The sequence below is a fragment of the Schistocerca piceifrons genome, chromosome X (genome assembly GCF_021461385.2).
Source record: "Schistocerca piceifrons isolate TAMUIC-IGC-003096 chromosome X, iqSchPice1.1, whole genome shotgun sequence".
NCBI classification, from domain to species: domain Eukaryota; kingdom Metazoa; phylum Arthropoda; class Insecta; order Orthoptera; family Acrididae; genus Schistocerca; species Schistocerca piceifrons.
Genome location: NC_060149.1, coordinates 931,726,452 through 931,746,021, shown reverse-complemented (window position 1 = coordinate 931,746,021; position 19,570 = coordinate 931,726,452). Strand labels below are relative to the sequence as shown.

At 47.0% G+C, this 19,570-nt stretch overlaps 1 protein-coding gene across 1 annotated transcript in view; it reads left to right on the top strand.

The window, feature by feature from the left end:
• Positions 1-1,701: 1,701 nt before the first annotated feature.
• Positions 1,702-19,570, top strand: part of LOC124722788 — a 95,815-nt gene continuing 77,946 nt past the window's right edge. The window contains exon 1 of the mRNA XM_047247924.1: positions 1,702-1,859. Coding sequence (XP_047103880.1) covers positions 1,702-1,859 — 158 coding nt within the window. The remainder of the gene's footprint in view (positions 1,860-19,570) is intronic.

The window sequence follows — 19,570 nt, the reverse complement described above, 5'->3', positions numbered from 1 at the left end:
GAAATATTCACTGAACATGTAATCAAATTTCAGAGCAATATGTTTAATGGTTTTAGAAAAAAATGTTCCTTCTATTTGTTAAAATTAACATGGAGGAGATGGATAGTACTGGGTCCCCTTAAGTGTTGGTCCTTCAGCCGATTTTGAATTTAAATTGTTTGATCATAATGTGTCAACCTGAAGCCGTAAAGAATCTATGTAAGGAACTGCTTTAAAACAAGGCTTTACCTTTTAAATTTCTGTTTTTGGTTGAGCTTCAAGTTATTAGTTTTCAGCCGTTTTTAAATTAAAGTGGTCTTGCCCTTAAGGTATCAGATTGTATGGCGCATTAATGCGCTAATTAAGTTCCAAAATCAAAGCTGTGGTTTCTCAATTTTTTTAAAAAATCTTGGCACTTGTAATGTTTGATCAAATAAAAGGTCGAATGTTCGAGGGTAACTGACAGTCTCTTATTTTGGCCCCTTTGCAAAACATAAACCTGCAGGACACAACAGGTAGTTTATGAGGGCGTCTCAGTATGATTGAGAAGGGGAATGGGAGGAATCAACTAGCTTGCAATGCTTGAGAATCAGGGCTCCTTGTGTGAGGAGGTGATCTATGGAGGAGGCGGTGTGAACACACACGTCACTGAGATAGGACTAGAGTCGTTACAGATACGTTCGGCTGAGCAGGTATCCAGGGAAGGGTGGCCATTCAATTCCACCAACACTTCCACATCCATGACCACAGGGCTGAGCTTTGTGATCACAGCAGTGAGTGTTGGAGGACGAGGGGGTTAGGGCCGCTGGGAAGAGGAGGTGGTAAGGAAGTGTGTGAGAGACCTGTGGACAAAAGGTGGTATGCAGAAGTTTCCAGAGGAGGTCAGTATGGAAAGAGGGCGAGAGGGAGAGGTTGATTTGATAAGAACAGAGTCTGTGGGGGATAAGCTGAGTCATGAGGGGACTGGGGATATAGTTGCAGATTTCTACAGCAAGGATGTGGGCTTCAAGGAATTAGGATTGGTGTTGGAAAGGACTAATATATACAGGGTGGGGGCTGGGGAGGCGGAAGGAGGGGTGGTGTCCTTTTGTGGTCAGAAGGAAGAGAGGTGGGCTATAGTATTTTGGAGGAGGGTGTGGAGGTAAGATCAGCACTCGTGCATTTGGGGGGCTTTATGGTGGACTTGGCCAGGGATGAGGGGGTGAGGGACTGGTTGCAGTGAGAGGAGTCAGGAGGCAGGCCCCGTATGTGAGGCGGAGGCACTTTAAGGAAGGTAGGTGCAGGGGCAGTCCAAGCAGGGGCAGTCCAAGCAGGGGCAGTCCAAGCAGGGGCAGTCCAAGCAGGGGCAGTCCAAGCAGGGGCAGTCCAAGCAGGGGCAGTCCAAGCAGGGGCAGTCCAAGCAGGGGCAGTCCAAGCAGGGGCAGTCCAAGCAGGGCGAGTAGGGAGTGACAGAAAGTCATCCTGACGGGTGGCAGCAGCCACAGTGGGGACAGGAGCATTAGTGGCAGCAGGGGGAGGAGTAGGAGCAGAGGCAGTATACAGGGAGGGATACAGGGGAGGGGAGGAGGAGCAGACAGGTGAAACCTGGAGGAGGCACTCGAGGAGGTAATGGTGGCAGCAGGGGAATGGGAGGTTCATATGATTGTGGTGGCGGAGGTTTCCATGGTGGACTGAGGGGCCTACTGGTGACCGGTGTTTCTGAGGTAGGGAAAGAGAACGAAGATGGTGAAATTAAGAGATGTTTACATGGACATGACGGCGGCAGGCACAGAGTGGCGGCAGCAGCAGCAGCAGCAGCAGCAGCAGCTTTCAAAGCATCGATTAGCAAGGGCAGTGAAAACCTTCCGGTTTGGAACTTGTGGGTCTGCAGTCCAAAGGAGGTAAAAGACTTTGTTTGTGGCAAACCATTCGGTTACTTTAATAGAGAATTCGAAAGTGAGGAGGCACCCTGTGACCGAGGTAGAGCATGCCCTTAGAAGAAATTTTTAGTTCATGGCGGAGTGCTTTCTTCAAAAATAACTTGTATAAATAGGAGGAATCCACATTCTGCATGAGAAATTCGAGGTGTATTGACGAAAAAACGTCCCCTTTTCAGATTTCTCTTTTTAAGCTGAGGAGTCTATGTCATGGGGCTGTGGCTGCAGTTAGCTCGAGTTGGGCGCATTGTAATGCAGCTGTTGGGGCCAGGGAGGGAGAGTGGAGGGGGGGGGGGGGGGGAGTTGTCAGGGCGGTCGAAAGTAAAGTAGTATCAGGGCCTTAGGCGAGTGGCAGCTGCCCAGCTGAAGGCCTGTTTAGCTGGTAGATGGCGCTGGACTAAACTGTAGGTGACCGGAGGTGACCCTGAGCTGTCTGGTTAGTTTTCTTTTCCAGGAGACACCGTCTTCACGTAAGGTAACGGGCACTACATTCATTAAAATTATCGTACAATAAATTTTCCGTGTTTTTGTTGGTTAAAATGCAGCTTGCGACTCGTAAAAAAGTATTAATATCTCAAATGATGTTGCTACAGGAGTTCTGTATGTAATGCAGGCTGTTACAGATGCAGTAGGACAATGGGTCTGTTCTAAAAGTGTATTTACATAGCCTTATGTTCTTTCCACCAGCAGCTGTCCACTTGTAGATTGGCAGGAGCCTACTACCATGCACTTCAGTGATTGCTTGCTGTCCTATTATAATTCCTCATATAGGGCTATTGGCGAGATTGGCTGCAGCAACTCTCCAGTGCTAGACTAATAGCGAAAATACCCACCAGTTGTTGAAACTGGATTGAGCTACTGTTTAGTACTGAATCATTTGAAGCTAACATTGTTTACTTTGTGCACAGCGCAGTATACTGTTTAATTAAAGACTTGCATCTGTCCTTCCAGTCCAGCAGCTAAACTCAGATTGAGTCTTTTTCACACCTTTTTTCCCCAGACTGCCATCTTGTATTACGTCACAGAAGAGGAGATGGGGAGGGGCGACAGCATCCTCTCGTGGCATTGTTGTAAACTAGGTCAGTTGGACACTGGACCTCGTGGTGAATACACTGGATAAAATGGAGTTACGTCCATCTTATCGAGCCGCCCAGCACAGACCGAGTACTTTTCCTGCCAATATGCAGATGGGTGACGAAAGTTACGTTAGTGGAGGTAGTCCAATTGACCTACTTCCCGAAAAAATAGGAACTGCCGACAATGAAGTCACTGTGACGTTGCCACATCTATGACAGCCATTTTGTACCCACCATCTTGAATAAATTTGGCGACAATGCACAGTGGGGTGGCACCAGCGTTGCTCTACTACTGATGACATCTTCAGTAGCAGTAGGTTCTTGCTGGAGTTTTGATTCCAGCTGCAACTGCTAAACAAGTTAAGTTTTCCAGATATTCTATTTCGTGTGTGATTTTAAGAGACTGCCTTTTGTAGCTTGCCCTGCCTTGTCATCTAACGTAATGAACCCAAGACTATTTCCATACAGTAGTTTGCGAACACTAAACATATTTCAGTTTCTGAACGTTTAAATTGCATCTGTAATTCACTACTCTTGATAGTTAGCTTGACCTCGCGTGGTTGCGCACTTCTTGTAACTCATTGGAAGATTACTAGACGTAAGGTTGGAAATTTTCCCTCTTTCTTGTGTGGGGCGGCGAGTAAGGTTTACTCTACTGGTTTTAAGTTTTGATGCCGTCTTTATGGCTGACCACCAAATTAGTTGCCAGGCTCACGTGATTAAAGCTAAGGGAAACATACTGACCTTAGTTTCCGGTCTGCATGACCACATTCCGGTCCAGCCCACTGAAAGAATAGTGTCTATTTCCCATTTCTTTGCGATATCAGGACTATGAATTGTTTTCTAAGTTTTACTGAAGTCTTCCTAGTCTAACAGCACCTTTAGCAGTTCAGAGGTGACCTCTACGGTAACTTCTTACCAGATTGTTTTTCGCCCTTACTAACACCAATTGGAAGTTCGCAATAAATGTTCAAAAATTAATGCTAACCATAAAAGTGGAAATAAATTCACCACTTGCCACGTGGAACTGAATTTCACACGGACGGCACACTGACAGTTATTTTACCGAATTCTAAACGATCCAGGACGGTGTACAGTCCTCGCGAGTTCACTATCCGTTTTCACTGCCAAATACGCGCTTGTCACAGCTTGGATGTGACGTCATCCGAGGCACAGCGCGACCAGACGTTTGACTGCGGTGGACCTCACAGTGTCTGAGAGCGAAGTGAAACCTTTCTACTGCTTCATGGGCTGTATTTCTATGGTTCCGGTGCGGACTGCCGAGAAAACATCTGTTGTCTCTGTCTATTTGCATACGGCGGCAGTCTACAAACGACCGCTATCTCGGGCATATAATCTTTAATAATATAGTTACCAATTACTTCAGAAACTTCTTAATTTTTGCTGGTATGCAGGTAAACAGCTTGAAAGCACGTAGAAAGTATCAGCTTGCTAGAATGAAAACTTTGCTTAATAGAATTTATTTAGTGGAACTAACGGTAGATTGTTACCTCTGAACCATATCTTTGCTAAGACACATCAGTTGCTATTTATGTTAAAAGTCTTAAACTCTGTGTAGCTCTATTAGTTGATATATTCGATCATCTGGTTTAACAAAAATCCTCTAACATTAAAATTTCAAGTACTTAATCTACAACATTTAGGTTAGAAAATTAGTTTATATTTAATTACTCAAAAACTATAAGAGGTAGATTAACGTGGACACTTATTTTTGGGGTGTACTGAAAAACAAAACAAATTTTCAAATTTCTAAGTTCCTTATTTAGCGCCTCTGATTTTTCCGAAAAACGTAGGTTCTGGCGATAATGTTTGTTCTATGATTTTGGAAACCAGCATCACTTATTTATAACTTCTAACTGCACCTTATGACCAAATTCTGGCTTCCTAGCGTCATTATTTAGCGCCTCTGATTTTTCTCTTAAAACGGCATTTTTCCGTAAACTATTAAGTTTAGTGTAATAAAGTTTTAAACATTAATTTTGATTTTCAATTTTATACTAAATTGTGGTCCAATACTTGTGCGCTACATTCAGACGCGTTAAGGTGACGTGGCGCTACTAGCAGTGAACTGGGGTAAGTCACGACGCACCCGCTCGCCTCTGTATCTCACACGTGATTGAGCGTTTGGTTTGCTTCACTTGGACTGATTTTTGTTCTTGGTTGTTGTGTAACTTAAATAAGACCCATTCGAATTGAGTAAAGATTCGTAATTTAAGGGCCTTACGGCTGCTTGAAATGTGTGGTTACGTTAACTTGTTGTCTACTCAGTTTTAAGAGTGGTCCCCGCGGGGGTAAGAGTGGCTTAGATCTACTTATTGTGATAAACAGTAATTATTTCAGTTATTGTTCCGTTTTTAAATTTGCTTGTATAAGTGAAGGTGGTCGTTGAAACCGATATTTCTCCTGTGTTAAAGACTAATAATGAACAGTAAGTTTCTCTTACATAAACATATATCGGTACAACAGAAGATTACCAGTTTCAATCACCAACATCTGTTCTGAATGTCGAAACATTATTTCGTCGGGAACTTACATCTTTGCTCACGAGCCCTAAATTACATTATTATTATGGTCATTTCTTCCCGTGTAAGTGGTCCTTTTGCCCGCACGCTGTTAATGAGTGGGCCGGTAGAGAAATAGTCCGAAGGTAGTTCGATGAACCCTCTGCCAGGAACGTAAGTCAGGATTGCAAAGAAATCCTGTAGATGTAGTCATGTAGATGTAACCACGGAATTATGCTGTAATTGCGACTTGTGAGTGACATTTGATGTGAGTATCGAAGCTGTTTGCTGTGGCTGAAAATAATGAACAAAAAATAAATATACACCTAGGTGCGTCAAATTGATACTAAAATAAAGAGTCATGCATGGACCTATAACAAATTCTTAACTACTTGTTATGGCACTGCAGTATCCGCCAGCGTCTTCAGAAGTGGATATCGCATACGACTTTCCTAGGGTGTTTATAAGTGGATATTGCAGACGACATCGAACGAAATTTGAATGTAGCTTCGTAGAAGTTCCGTGATTAAACGATCTCAGTGTATATTAACAGTATTCGCCAGCAACTGTCTTGTGAGGATAATCATTATACATGAGGTGAAAAGGGTTTCGCCGGGTGCGGTGGCCGAACGGTTCTTGTCGCTTCAGTCGCAGGTTGGAATCCTACCTCGGGCACCGTGTGTGTAATGTCCTTAGGTTATGTAGGTATACGTAGTTCTAGGTCTATGGGACTTACGCGAAAGGTCAAAAAATCGCTCTACGAACTATGCGACTTCGGTAGTAAGTTTTCTTTACATAAACGGCCCTGTCTTCAGATTAGGTTGACATAGTTCACGTTTTTACACCACCAAGGGACCGTATACCGCAAAAAGTGCGATACATTTCCGCTTATTATGTCTACCCATACTCGAGGTAAACGGATTTTAAGAGTTGGGTAGACAGATAGATGGTCAAGAAAGTGAGACTATTAGGGTTCCATTTGTACCGATTTATGTGACGAAATCCTAACAACGAAAATAGCTACGACGGTTACTGAAGATGACGGCAGCATAAATAATTCCGTACTCTTTATTCGAAATGTTCTAGTTGCAGTCGATACATCAGCATATTAATCGTAGCTACGATTTGAATCCAAATCACGTTTGCAGGAATGCAAATAAAATCAATTTGCCTATACCCGTGGTAATTCAGATCCCAGTATTAATGCCACCGAGCATTCTCATTGCTAGATAGCTTAAGGAACACTTCGGCTAATGAACGTTTTCTGGATGTGGCGAGTCTAGCTGGTAAACGTATTCTACAATGTTTAGAATTCTCCATTATTTAGCCGTTTATTTCCTGCGGTTGTGCAGAACTAGCCTACTACATTTACTCGCTAACAACAGTGTTCTGTTATTTCGATAAACATCCTCAATGATTGTCACATAAGCGATGACATTAAGGTAGAAAATTCATGTTTTTTAGTCCAGAAAGCTCTATGAAATAGAAACTGCAGATCATTTTGCCATTTTCATTGCGAAATTGCCGGCTTTTTCATCTCTAGGGTAATAATAGAGGGCTGTTTGCCTGGGTTGTCTGCAAGAGTCGTGAAAGGTGTTTGCTACTGGAAGGGAGGGCTGGTTTGTTTTCGGTTCTAATCTCGATGGAGGCAGATAGACTATCAGTAAAGCAATTTTAAGAAATTCTCGTGCCTCTAATACGTTTTATACTCTTGTAGAATTTCATACATGTTACTGCCTACTTTTTCCGCTTCTGTCAATAACGGAATTGACTTAAGTGTGGCACTGAATGATTTTTAACTGAATTTCGTTGTGAATCTTCACGCATTGCTAAATTTGCACACTTTCATGGTAGGTCAGCAGCGGTAATCCAGTATGACTGGTCTGAACGTTGACACACACCGTTTCGCGGCAGAATGCGCATATTGTTTTCCTAATTCGTAACGATCTGGGGTACTTTATCTTACTAAAACGGTTATGTTATCTCGACAAGCTGAAATTCATTTTTATTAGTACAATTCATTTTAATTTTTCTTTCATTTGTATCTTATATTTACTTGTGTTTAACACACTGATCAGCATTAATGTAGCCTTACACATGATTGAAAAACTCTCCGAACGTAGTCAAACTGTTTTCAATTTCACACCTGTTCATAGTATGTTGGTAACACTTCGTCGCCTTGCCTGTTATGCTGTGTAGCAGACTTTAAAGCTGTGCGGATCAGCATAACGAAAAGGCGTGGGGCCTCGCTCGTTTTGTCCACGACTTTACGTTTGGAGCGTCACGCTGATGCATCACATGTTTGTAATTGTGTTATTCTTTCCTTGCGGTATCCTTTGTCTTGAGATTTGTAGAGAACTTATTGTGTAGTGACCTTGTAAACCAGTGCTTCTTGTGTCAACTTAGGGGTCGAATAGGTAGAGAACGAGGTACCGACGGGTATAGACTAAAAACTCGAGCGCCTTTATTATTCCCAAGTTCAAGGTTTTAATGAGATGGGGATACAATATACTGAGCGTGTTCACGTGGCTGTTGCTGTCTCTGTCTCATATATGAATATTAGTGAATAGGATAGCGCCTCTAATATTTTGGAAGGCATCAGGCCGGAAGATGGGTTGCGTTTGCAATTCGCTAATAAATCGGTAACCTTTGCCGACTTTAATCGGGTACTTGCGACTATTGAGGGCTTCAGGTTTGCTGACGAGCAGAATAAGGGTTCTCAATCTGCGTCCGTGGTTTCTAGAAGTGATGGTCTTCGTTCATCTCGTGGATTGCCAAGTGAAAGAGTTCTTTTCGTTGTGGAGCCCGAAATCACTTGGTGTTGGGTGTGTTATTAGGTGGGGGCCCAGGCCTAGCAGTTGACGCCATGAGGTGCGGGCCGGAATTTCTCTGGGTGAATCTTCTGCCCGCTGTGTCCGTATTTATAGTGTCCGTGACTGTTGGTGTCAGGTAGTTCTGTCTCACTGCTTGATTCCGAGTGGTAGCTCGAGTTCCGCAATTTCTGTGAATCCACCCCCATGAAAGCTACCTCCCAGGGATCTCACGTGGCAAATGGCCAAGAGTTGCCCCTGGTTGGACACATGCATGGGAGTTTGTCAGTCAGCGTTTTTTCTTGGCCGCTTCGATTATTTGTGCTAAGGAATCAGTCTTCAACCTGACTCTTGGGTTTGGTCTCCCCCACCAGACAGCGAGGTCATCGGTCTCATCGGATTAGGGAAGGAAGTCGGCCATGTCCTTTCAAAGGAACCATTCCGGCATTTGTCTGGAGCGATATAGGGAAATCATAGAAAACGTAAATCAGGATGGCAGGTCGCGGGATTGAACCGTGGTCCTCCCGAATGCGAGTCCAGTGTGCTAACCACTGCGCCACCTCGCTCGGTCCTTATTATTGGGATGTAACTGGTTTAGTTTTACACATTGCCAGCAATACCTTTCATTTTAAAATCCGTTCATCTTGTTACATAGCGCTCTAATGTTCTGAAATTTGCAAGAACAATTCTTTAACTACAGAACGGTCTGATTTCCAGATAAATCATTTTGATGATATACAAGCTACCCAATTAAGGGCCAGCCGCGGTGGCCAAGCGGTTCTAGGTGCTTCAGTCTGGAACCGCGTGGCTGCTACAGTCGCAGGTTCGAATCCTGCCTCGGGCATGGATGTGTGTGATGTCCTTAGGTTAGTTAGGTTTAGGTAGTTCTAAGTTCTAGGTGACTGATGACCACAGATGTTAAGCCCCATAGTGCTCAGAGCCATTTGAACCCAATTAAGGGCAGTCTAAGATAAATTTCCTGCTGTGCTAACGGAGCGTTTGGCGCTGACTGGTAAAATCCAATACGAGATTCGTATCACCGTCACCATTCAGTGCGCCATGCCCCTTACCGTCCTTCGCCTCCCAACATGAAGATATTGAGGCGGAAAGTCGATGATATGTTGCGCAACGAGGTTGTTAGATCGTCCACTTCCCCGTGTGCTTCGCCTATATTTTTAGTGCCTACACGACAGTGTGGTGGCTGTTGACTATAGAATTCTCAATGAGAAGATAATTGTAGAGGTCAGGCAAGGGCTTCATACAAAAACTGTTTTATTTGGTTTGCCGGCGCCTGTGTTTTATAGGTGCTTGACTTGAATCAAGCGTACTACCAATTACCACTGAGTGATGAATCGAAACAGGTTATTGCCTTTTACACAGACTGGAACATGTACTAATTTAACCAGGTACCATTTGGCTTCGCCACTGGCGCTGATTTCCTTTCACCCCTTTTGAACGATATCCTGGGGGATCTTAAGTTCGTGTGTGTTTACAATTATTTAGTTGATGTCAATTATTGTCGCTCTTTTGAAGGCCAAGTTTTTTATCTTGAGCAAGTGTTAATTAAGACTTCGTTCACCCGGTTTGACCTTTAAACCTTTAAAATGTCATCCTTGCTAGTGAGTAGATTCAGTTCTTAGGTCATTTTGTTTCCTGGGACGCTATTAAGATACCGCCTTTTCTTTTTTTGGGGGTGGGGGAGGGGGGGTTTAAGGGCGCTCAACTACTGAGGTCATCAGCGCCCAGTCACAATTGTTAGAGCACATAGAATCTAGTAAAACACAAGGGGGGGGGCACCAGAAAGTTCTTACAGAGATGCAGATATAATAAGTGAAAGAGTTAGATGTCGTTGGACAAGCCAGTTAAAGTTATAAAACGCAGAACACGAGCAGCTGCTCGAGCGTCATCAGCTAAAATATCCTGTAAAGTAGATGGCAGAGACAGGACAACACGAGATTGACTAAAGCGGGGACACGACAAGAAAACATGGCGCACTGTTAATGCATGACCACAAGGGCACTGCGGGGCTGAGTCACCAGAGAGCTGGTAGCGGTGGCTAAACCGGCAATGCCCAATCCGCAACCTGGTCAGAAGGAACTCTTCTCGCCGAGACGGACGGGAGGAGGTTGTCCAAGCAGTTGGGAACGGTTTTACTGCCCAGAGCTTGTTTCCTTAAAGTGATGACCAAGTATCCGACCACAGCGACACAAGCCTCTTACAAACAACCCCACCAACGTTAGATGACGGGACACAATGGGAGGCTGGCCGAGGCAGGAGGACTGCAGCCTTGGCTGCAGCATCAGCAGCCTCATTCCCAGGCACTCCTACATGGCTGGGAACCCACAGAAAGCTGACAGGAGAGCCACCAGCAGCAGAAGAACGGAGGGACTGCTGGATCCGTTGCACCAAGGGATGGACTGGATATGGAGCTCCAAGGCTCTGAAGAGCACTGAGTGAGTCAGAGCAGAGTACATACGATGAATGGCGGTGGCGGCGGGCATACTGAACGGCCTGATGGAGAGCAAAAAGCTCGGCTGTAAAGCTCGAACAATGGTCGAGGAGCCGGTATTTAAAGGCGACGGCCCTGACGACAAAAGCACAGCCGACACCATCGTCAGTTATGGAGCTATCAGTGTAAATAAAGGTGTGAATGGCAAGTCGAGCACGAAGTTCGACAAACCGTGAGCAATACACTGCAGCCGGAGTACCCTCCTTCTGGAGCGAGCTGAGGTCGAGATATATATGAACCAGAGCCTGGGGCCACGGTGGTGTCGGGCTCTCACCCTCTCTGAAGGTGGTAGGGAGGGCAAAATCCAATTGTCGAAGCAGGCGACGAAAGCGGACTCCTGGGGGCAGCAGGGCAGACACATACAACCCATACGAACGGTCGAGAGAATCTGCGAAGAAGGACTGATAGGAGGGGTAGTCGGGCATTGACAACAGCCGGCAGGCATACTAACAAAGCAGTACATGGCGCCGGTAGGTCAATAGTAATTCGGCAGCTTCAGCATAAAGACTCTCGACGGGACTAGTGTAGAACGCTCCGGTCGCAAGACATAACCCCCAATTGTGGATGGAGTTGAGCCGGCGTAAGAGGGATGGCCGAGCGGACGAGTAGACGAAGCTCCCATAATCCAGCTTCGATCAGACTATGGACCGATACAAGCGAAGCAGGACAGTGCGATCCGCACCCCAAGATGAACCGCTAAGAACTCTGAGGACATTAAGGGAACGTGTACAATGGGCCGCCAAATAAGAGACATGTGGAGACAAACACAGTTTCCTGTCCAAAGTGAGCCCTAGAAACTTAGTTGTTTCCACGAATAGGAGAACAACGGGACCGAGATGTAAGGATGGCGGAAGGAACGCTTTATATCGCCAAAAGTTGATACAAACTGTCTTCTCTTCAGAGAACCGGAAGCCATTTGCCACGCTCCATGAGTAGAGGCTGTCTAGACAACGCTCAAGGCAGCGCTCCAGGAGGCATGCTCTCTGGGCACTGCAGTAGATCGCGAAGTCATCGACAAAGAGAGAGCCTGAGACATTAGGTGGAATGCAATCCATAATTGGATTGATCGTGATGGCAAAAAGGGCTATGCTCAAGACGGAGCCCTGAGGCACTCCGTTCTCCTGGAGGAAGATGTCGGACAATATGGAACCCACACGTACCCTAAACTTTCGATCCGTTAAAAAGGAATCAACAAAAAGGGGCAGGCGACCGCGTAGGCCCCACCTGTGCATAGTGCGGAGGATACCTCCTCTCCAACAGGTATCATAAGCCTTTTCCAAGTCGAAGAACACTGCTACCGTTTGGCGCCTTCGCAAAAAGTTGTTCATGATGAATGTCGATGAGGTCACAAGGTGGTCAACAGCAGAGCGGCGGCGACGAAATCCGCATTGGACATTAGTAAGTAGTCGTCGAGATTCAAGAATCCAGACTAACCGAGCATTAACCATGCGCTCCATCACCTTACAGACACAGCTTGTAAGAGAAATGGGGCGATAACTAGAAGGAAGGTGTCTATCGTTCCCGGGTTTGGGTATAGGGACAACGACGGCGTCACACCAACACATGGGGACCTGACCTTCGGTCCAGACGCGATTGTAGGTACGAAGAAGGAAGCTTTTGCCCGCCGGAGAAAGGTGTGCCAGCATCTGAACGTGAATGGCATCTGGCCCCGGAGCAGAGGATCGGGACAGTGCAAGCGCGCGTTCGAGTTCCCGCATAGTCAAGGGGGCATTATAAGTTTCCAGATTCAGCGAGTGGAAGGAAGGTCGCCGAGCCTCTTCTGCCTCTTTCCTGGGAAGGAAGGCAGGGTGGTAATGGGCGGAGCTTGAACCCTCCGCGAAAAAGTGGCCAAAGGCGTTGGAGACAGCCACAGGATCAACAAGGACCTCATTACCTGAGGTCAGGCCAGGTACCGAGGAGTGGGCCTTAATGCCCGACAGCCGGCGCAGGCCACCCCAGACGATAGAAGAGTGAGTAAAACTGTTAAAGGAGCTGATGAAAGAGGCCCAACAACCTTTTTTGCTGTCTTTGATGACTCTACAGCATTGCGCTCGGAGTCGTTTGTATCCAATACAATTCGCCAACGTAGGATGGCGGCGAAAGGTGCGTAAAGCACGTCGTCGAGCACGGATAGCGTCTCTACAAGCCTCATTCCACCAGGGGACGGAAACGCGACGTGAAGAAGAGGTAGCACGAGGAATGGAACGTTCGGCAGCATTGATGATACCAGCCATGAGGTATTCGACCTGACTCTCACAACTGAGAAAATCGTGGTCCGGAAAGGTCGCCAGGGAGGAGTAAAGTCCCCAGTCAGCTTTCGGTATGTTCCAGCTCGAAGGGCGTGGGGATGGGGTGTGGTGCAGGAGACGCACGACACAGGGGAAGTGGTCGCTCGAATAGGTGTCAGGAAGGACATACCACTCGAACCGATCGGCAAGTGTGGTAGAACAGATCGAGAGGTCCAAGTGGGAGTAGGTATGAGTAGAGTCCGAGAGGAATGTCGGGGCGCCAGTATTGAGGCAGACAAGATTGAGATGGTTGAAGACATCCGCCAAGAGTGAGCCTCTTTGACAGGATGCAGGAGAGCCCCAATGGGGATGATGGGCATTGAAGTCGCCAAATAATAAGAACGGCGGGGGAAGCTGGACGATCAGGTGCATCATGTCAGCCCGACTAACTGTGGATGACGATGGAGTGTGGATGGTACAAACTGAAAAAGTAAAGGCAGAAAGAGTAATATGGACAGCTATTGCTTGGAGTGGGGTGGTCAATGGGATGGGATGGGATGGTAATAGACATCGTTCCAAACGAGCAACATGACCCCACCATGAGCTGGAACACCGTCCGCAGGGGTGAGGTCAGACCCCTCCGAGGTGTAATGGGTAAAAGCAATACGGTCAGCTGGGCACAACTTGGTTACCTGGAGACCAAGGACGAGCGGACAGTGCAGGCGGAGGAGCAGTTGTAATTCCTCCTATTATGTTCCAATGTAACAAAGCCATCGCTAGTCAGAAAAAAGGGGGAACGAAACAGGTGAAGAGCGGGTCACCTCGACGGCCGCAGAGGGCCAGGTTTCGAGGGAACAACGGTACAACTGGCGGGCGGCGGATCCTGTTCCATCGAGTCGTCGCCAGCTGCGGCCACTTTCCCAGGTTGCGTAGGAGGGGTAGCATCATTCGCCGACGAGAGGCCAGCTGAGCGCCTGGCAGCAGAGCATCCCGGCGAAAATGAGGACTGCCGGGAGCAGCGACTCGCAGATGGAGCGTCAGACGAAACGCACCGTGGTGGAGATTGGGATAAAGGCTTTTTCTTTGAGGCCTTGGCTGTCCGATGAGGCCCGGGAATGGTGGGCTGGACCCGAAGAAGGTCCTCACGCGCGGGGTCCGTTTTTGAACACCGGACCTCGGAAGCTGGGGTCCGGATCGTTTCCCTGATGGACGCCTGAGAAGAGGATCGCTTCTCAGGCGTCGGCGGGGGAGGAGGAGGAGGAGGAAGGGTGGCCCCTGGGGCAGAGGGGGCAGGGGCCACGAAGGAGGGGGATTAGGAAGGGAGGGATTTGGGAGGCGGAAGCATAGACCTCAGATGTGGTGAGGAGGTGGAGGGGGGGACAGGATAGCGGTGAGGGTACTGTGGGAGGAGTGGACATGACTGAGGCAAACGAAGTGGTCAACGTCTCGGGATGGGGGTGGTCATACTTCTTCCTGGCCTCAGAATAATAGAGACGATCCAATGTTTTGAGTTCTTGAATCTTCTTCTCCATCCGATACGCGGGGTAGTCTAAAGATCTAGGCGAGTGGATGCCAGAACAATTGACGCACCGAGGTGGTGGGGTTCATGTATGTTCCTCACAAAGAGGACGTCCACAATCGCCACAAAGGGGCTCAGCCTCACACCGTGACGGCATGTGCCCAAAGCGCAAACACCGAACGCAGCGCATAGGAGGCGAGACGTAAGGTCGCAGGTCGCACCGGTAGCACATCACCTTTACCTTCTCCAGGAGAATGTCCCCCTCGAAGGCGAGAATAAAGGCCCCAGTGTCGACGCGATGGTCTTTGGGGCCACGCTGGACTCGCCGGACTCGCCGGACGAAATGCACGCCTTGGCGCTCCAGGTTGGCCCTGAGCTCCTCATCTGATTGCAGCAGGAGGTAACGATGGAAAATAACCCCCTGCGTCCTATTCAGTGCCAGATGCGGGACAATGGACACTGGGATGTCCCCTAGGCGGTCACACGCCTGGAGCGCCGCCGACTGTGTGGCGGAGGTGGTCTTTATAAGAACGGACCCCGAACGCATTTTACTGAGAGCCTCGATTTCCCCGAAGATGTCCTCGATGTGCAGGACAAAGAACACGGGCTTGGAGGTGGCGAACGTCCCCCCATCGGTCCGAGAACAGACAAAATAGCGGGGGAAGTACTTCGCCCCAAGCCGGCTGGCCTGTCCTTCCTCCCAGGGAGTGTCGAAGGGGGAAAGGGCAGGAGAACCAGAACCAGAGACAGTACCCTTCTTTTTAAAAGACTTGGCCGCAGAGCGACCTGATACATGTTGACGTTTCATCTGCTAAACGTCCGCCCCGATACCACCCACTCCAACCAGGGGCTCTCCCCACGGGCGCCACCTAGCCTCAGCAAGGGCCACCTGGCAGGATGACCATTGCCAAGAGTCCTGATGCCCCAAGGATACGGGCATCTACTTCTTGGCCGACGTGGGGAGGTTGCAGCTCAGGTATCGGCAGTACGATCCCTGTGTAGTCAGGGGGCTACAACCTAGAGGGTACATGACGACCCCACCACAACGGGCTGGCTACCGTGCTGGATTTCGGGTGCCATAGAAAGTCCATCATAATCGTAGGTGCAGATGGGGACGCACTAGGGGCGTAACTTGTGCAACCCATGAGGCGTTTAGGCCCAATTTGATGCATAGTGGGTGTGGCTACAACGCCGTTACAATGCTGAGTGCCAAGGTCTTAGTGCACGGAGGACCAGTGATACACCACGTAAGGCGTCCTTCCCCAAAAGGCTCGAACTTCTGTAGCATTTTGAGAAATGGGGGTCAAACCCTAAGGAGGACTATCACATCGAAGGCCAAAACGGTTGAAACTCTTTTTAGTCACCTCTTACAACAGGCAGGAATACCTCGGGCCTATTCTTACTCCAGACCTGCAGGGAGGGGGGATAGATACTGCCTTGGCTGCCTTGTTTGCTCTCGATAAATTCAAATTTTTTCTCGAACACGGTTGGAAACAGACAAACAGGCACTGGACTAGGCCTTTAAGTGCTGCAGGAAAATGGGCAAGATAAGCAGGTGGGCTGTTCGCGTATCCATGTTCTGGGTTAAAGTCGTCAACAGAGGCACGGACAAATCAGTAGGCCAATGCGCTTAGTCGCTCTTTTGATGAGGGAGATAGGAATTGGCGGCTGATGACTTGTTGGATAGTCTGCCTGCCTGCAGTGTTGCGACTGAGGTACCTCAGCTCTTCTCTGAGCTCTGGCTCAAGCAGGATCTAGATAACCGTTTTGGCCCAATTAGGAAGTGATTGTTAGCTGTCGAACAGATTCCCAGTTACATCCTATGAAAGGGTATACTGCGTAATAAAGTCAGTAGGCCTGCTGAGCCTAAAATTTGTTTACCCATTGAACTCATTCCCATCGTCTTCCAACATTTTCAGAATTCATTGGTATGTTGGCACTCGGACATGTTCTCGAATTTTAGTCAAGGATTTTTACATCTCACCTGTTCAACATTGTAAAGGATGTTTGCCGTTTGGTTAATGTGTGTGGGCTTTGCAAGGTGGTTAACGACGCTCTTATTTGTGTAAGGGACTGCTGGAATCCTAAATTATCTATTAATTATGTGGGTACTCTTTCGCATACTAAGGCTGGGAACCATTGTGTTGTAGTTGCTGGCGATTTTTTCTCCCATTCTGTTGGGTAGATTCCTAGCAGCAGAGTGACTGTCTGGCTTACTAAACGCCATTTATCTGTTATATTTTCTTCGTTTGGACCCCATATGGCCCTTGAGAATGATAATGCTTCAGCACTCCTTTCTAGTGATCTTAAGCGTTTCTGTTTTAATAATGTCATCCAGCATATTACTACTACCCCGAATTATCCTCAGCCTTCATTTTCTCATCATGTCAGTAGTAAATCAGAGGTCGCTCTTGTCATTTACTGTGCCCAACCTAAAACGAAATGGGCTAAATCCTTACCGTGAGTTAATTTTGCCTTTAACTCAGCCCATCATGGGGCCTCTAACGCAGTGCCAGCGGAATTGATGTTTGCTTACCCTTTTGATTCGCCGCTTGCAGAACTATGGAAAATATGTGATCTTCTCCTGAGCATGCCACTCCCGTCATCAAACAGAATTGACGTTGAGAGATAACGTGATGTTATTTCTGGCCTGACGCCAGGAGGAATGCTGCGATCACGGTAGGCTGCCCTTCTGAGGTTCGGTAGGGCATAACGTTTTTGTCTGCAACTTGAATGTAGGTGGCGGTCAGCATAGGGGGATCAGTGGTATGCTAGCTCCAAAATGTGTTGGGCCTTGTTCAGTCGTTAGCTTTCTTAGTCTTGTCAACCTCCTTGTGTGTGATCTCGCCGCTAGGAAAACCTTTAAGGTCCATGTAAACCAAGTTCGACAGGCCAGCTAGTTCTTTATCCCCGTATTTCCACTCAGTGGAAGAGGAGAGTTGGTGCCCCCCTGCGGTCCTTCGGTTTGAGTGGGGGAGCTTGAGCTGTGAGAGCGTTGTGCTGTCTTTGGATCCTGCGACTGACTGACGCCCCCGTAGGATACGTGATTGCCGCACAGATTGGCACGGTTTCTCGCTGTTTGCGAGTGAGGAACAGGCGGGACCCATGCGGCGGCTGCAAAGTTGGTGTAGGTACAAGGCGGCAGCACGTATAGACTGAGGGGCCGGTCTGGTGTCACGGTGGCCACTGCGCCCTCATTGCGTACTCGCAGCCGTTTGCACAATAACGTCCATTGTGTCTGATTTCTGTATTTTGGAGGGAGAGCGCACCAAAATTTGCTTCCTGTCCTGTTCTCGCCGTGTGCAATTTGGGTGTTAGCTGCAGGTATAGTGCTTTCAATAATGGCATGTGACGTATTAAAGAAGTTAGGATGCGTTTTGTGCTTATTCTCTCTGTGAACCTTGCCTGTGGAATTTGAAAGCCGATGTTTTTATTTGCAGTTATTGTAACTTATGTATTTGAAGCATCGAGTGTAACTTATCGATTTTTTTCAGTGATTTCTATTTATGTGTGTATAAGAACTTGTGTGGGCAGCTGGTCTGTTGTAAACATTCGTGTAACCCGAGACTAACTAGGAGATTCTTTGTTTTGCCTTTGAACTGTTCCGCTCCGATTCTGACGTTGGTACTTAAAGCTAAGGAACAATAATTGGAAACACCAGTGCACAATAACCCTTAACTGGTCCGGTGAAAAAAAAAATTGCATTAGAAGTCTAGTGGGGTCTGAGAAACCCCAATGATTTGCAATTATTTGTGAACTTATTTTCATTTACGTGTCAAGTAAGATACATATTATTAAATGTGAATGTGTAATACATGAACTATGCGTATATACATAAATTGTGTGTGATTACCTAATTAAATTGTGCATGTAAAATAAGCCATGCTATTTTGCTGGTCAAGGGTATCCGCCCCACCCTTGTAGTTGATTATCATTTCAGGTTTTCCAGAGTCTGTTATCTTCTGGTCGTGATGCATTCTGGACAATAAAATAACTGCTTTGTTCTTCCTCGGAACATGTGAACAAAGCGTGAGGTCTGTAGTATGTCCAAAGAGGATAGATCCAATTTGTCTAGGCCGGTTAGTTTTGAATTCTTGTGGAATTTCACGTTCGTTGGCTGTCACTGTTGCCAGGATGGTGAGCTTCTGTGTTTACTATTTCTCAGCAAGTTCAATGGAGGTGAACCAATTGTCAACAGTCACATTAAGATTTGTCCCTTTGATGGGTTCACTTATCCGCAGCACTGTTTGCGTTGGCACTGACATATTTACGCTAACTTCGCTTTCTGACCCAATATAAATGAAAGCATTATTGATATAGAAGTCCCTGGAATCTGCAAGGCATAGAACTTTCATTTCACATTTATTAGGTTTTTCAGGCATGTGCATTTTAAAAGGGCATCGTCCCTGAAATGGTACCAGCATTTCCTCAACAGTCACAAAGCTTCCAACAACAAAATACTAAATACAATTATGGATGAATGCATCCCAAATTTCGCAAATAGGAGCAAGTTTATCTGTTTCCCTTCGCTCTGCTCGTGTCTGGGCACAGTCAAACCGCAAGGCTGCAAGAATCTCTTGACACTCATAGTGGCCCGGAAGATCTCTCTATCTGTACCATCTGAAGCAAATAGGCTAGAAACATCTTCGTTTCCTGATTTCAATACACCTGACAAGTATAACAGTCCTAAAACTGCTTTGGTTTCTATCGTAGAGAATACCAAAACCGTCAGCGACGTCTGTTGCCTAGATATAGAGGTACATGTAGAAAAAAAAAGAAGTCCTGGGGTCTGTCCGACCCCACTAGACCAGTTAAGGGTTAAGTTATCTTTTTCTGTAGTAAGTTTTGAGCAGTGTTGGATTAAACATCAGAACGTCGAAACATCAAAAGCTAGATTTCAGGTGGGTTTAAATCTTATGGGTCAGCAACGACAATCTTATCTGTAACTGTTAAGCCTGAAGTCCGCGCCAGGCTTGTACCTGTTATTCTGCAGTTTCAAAGTAGCATTCGT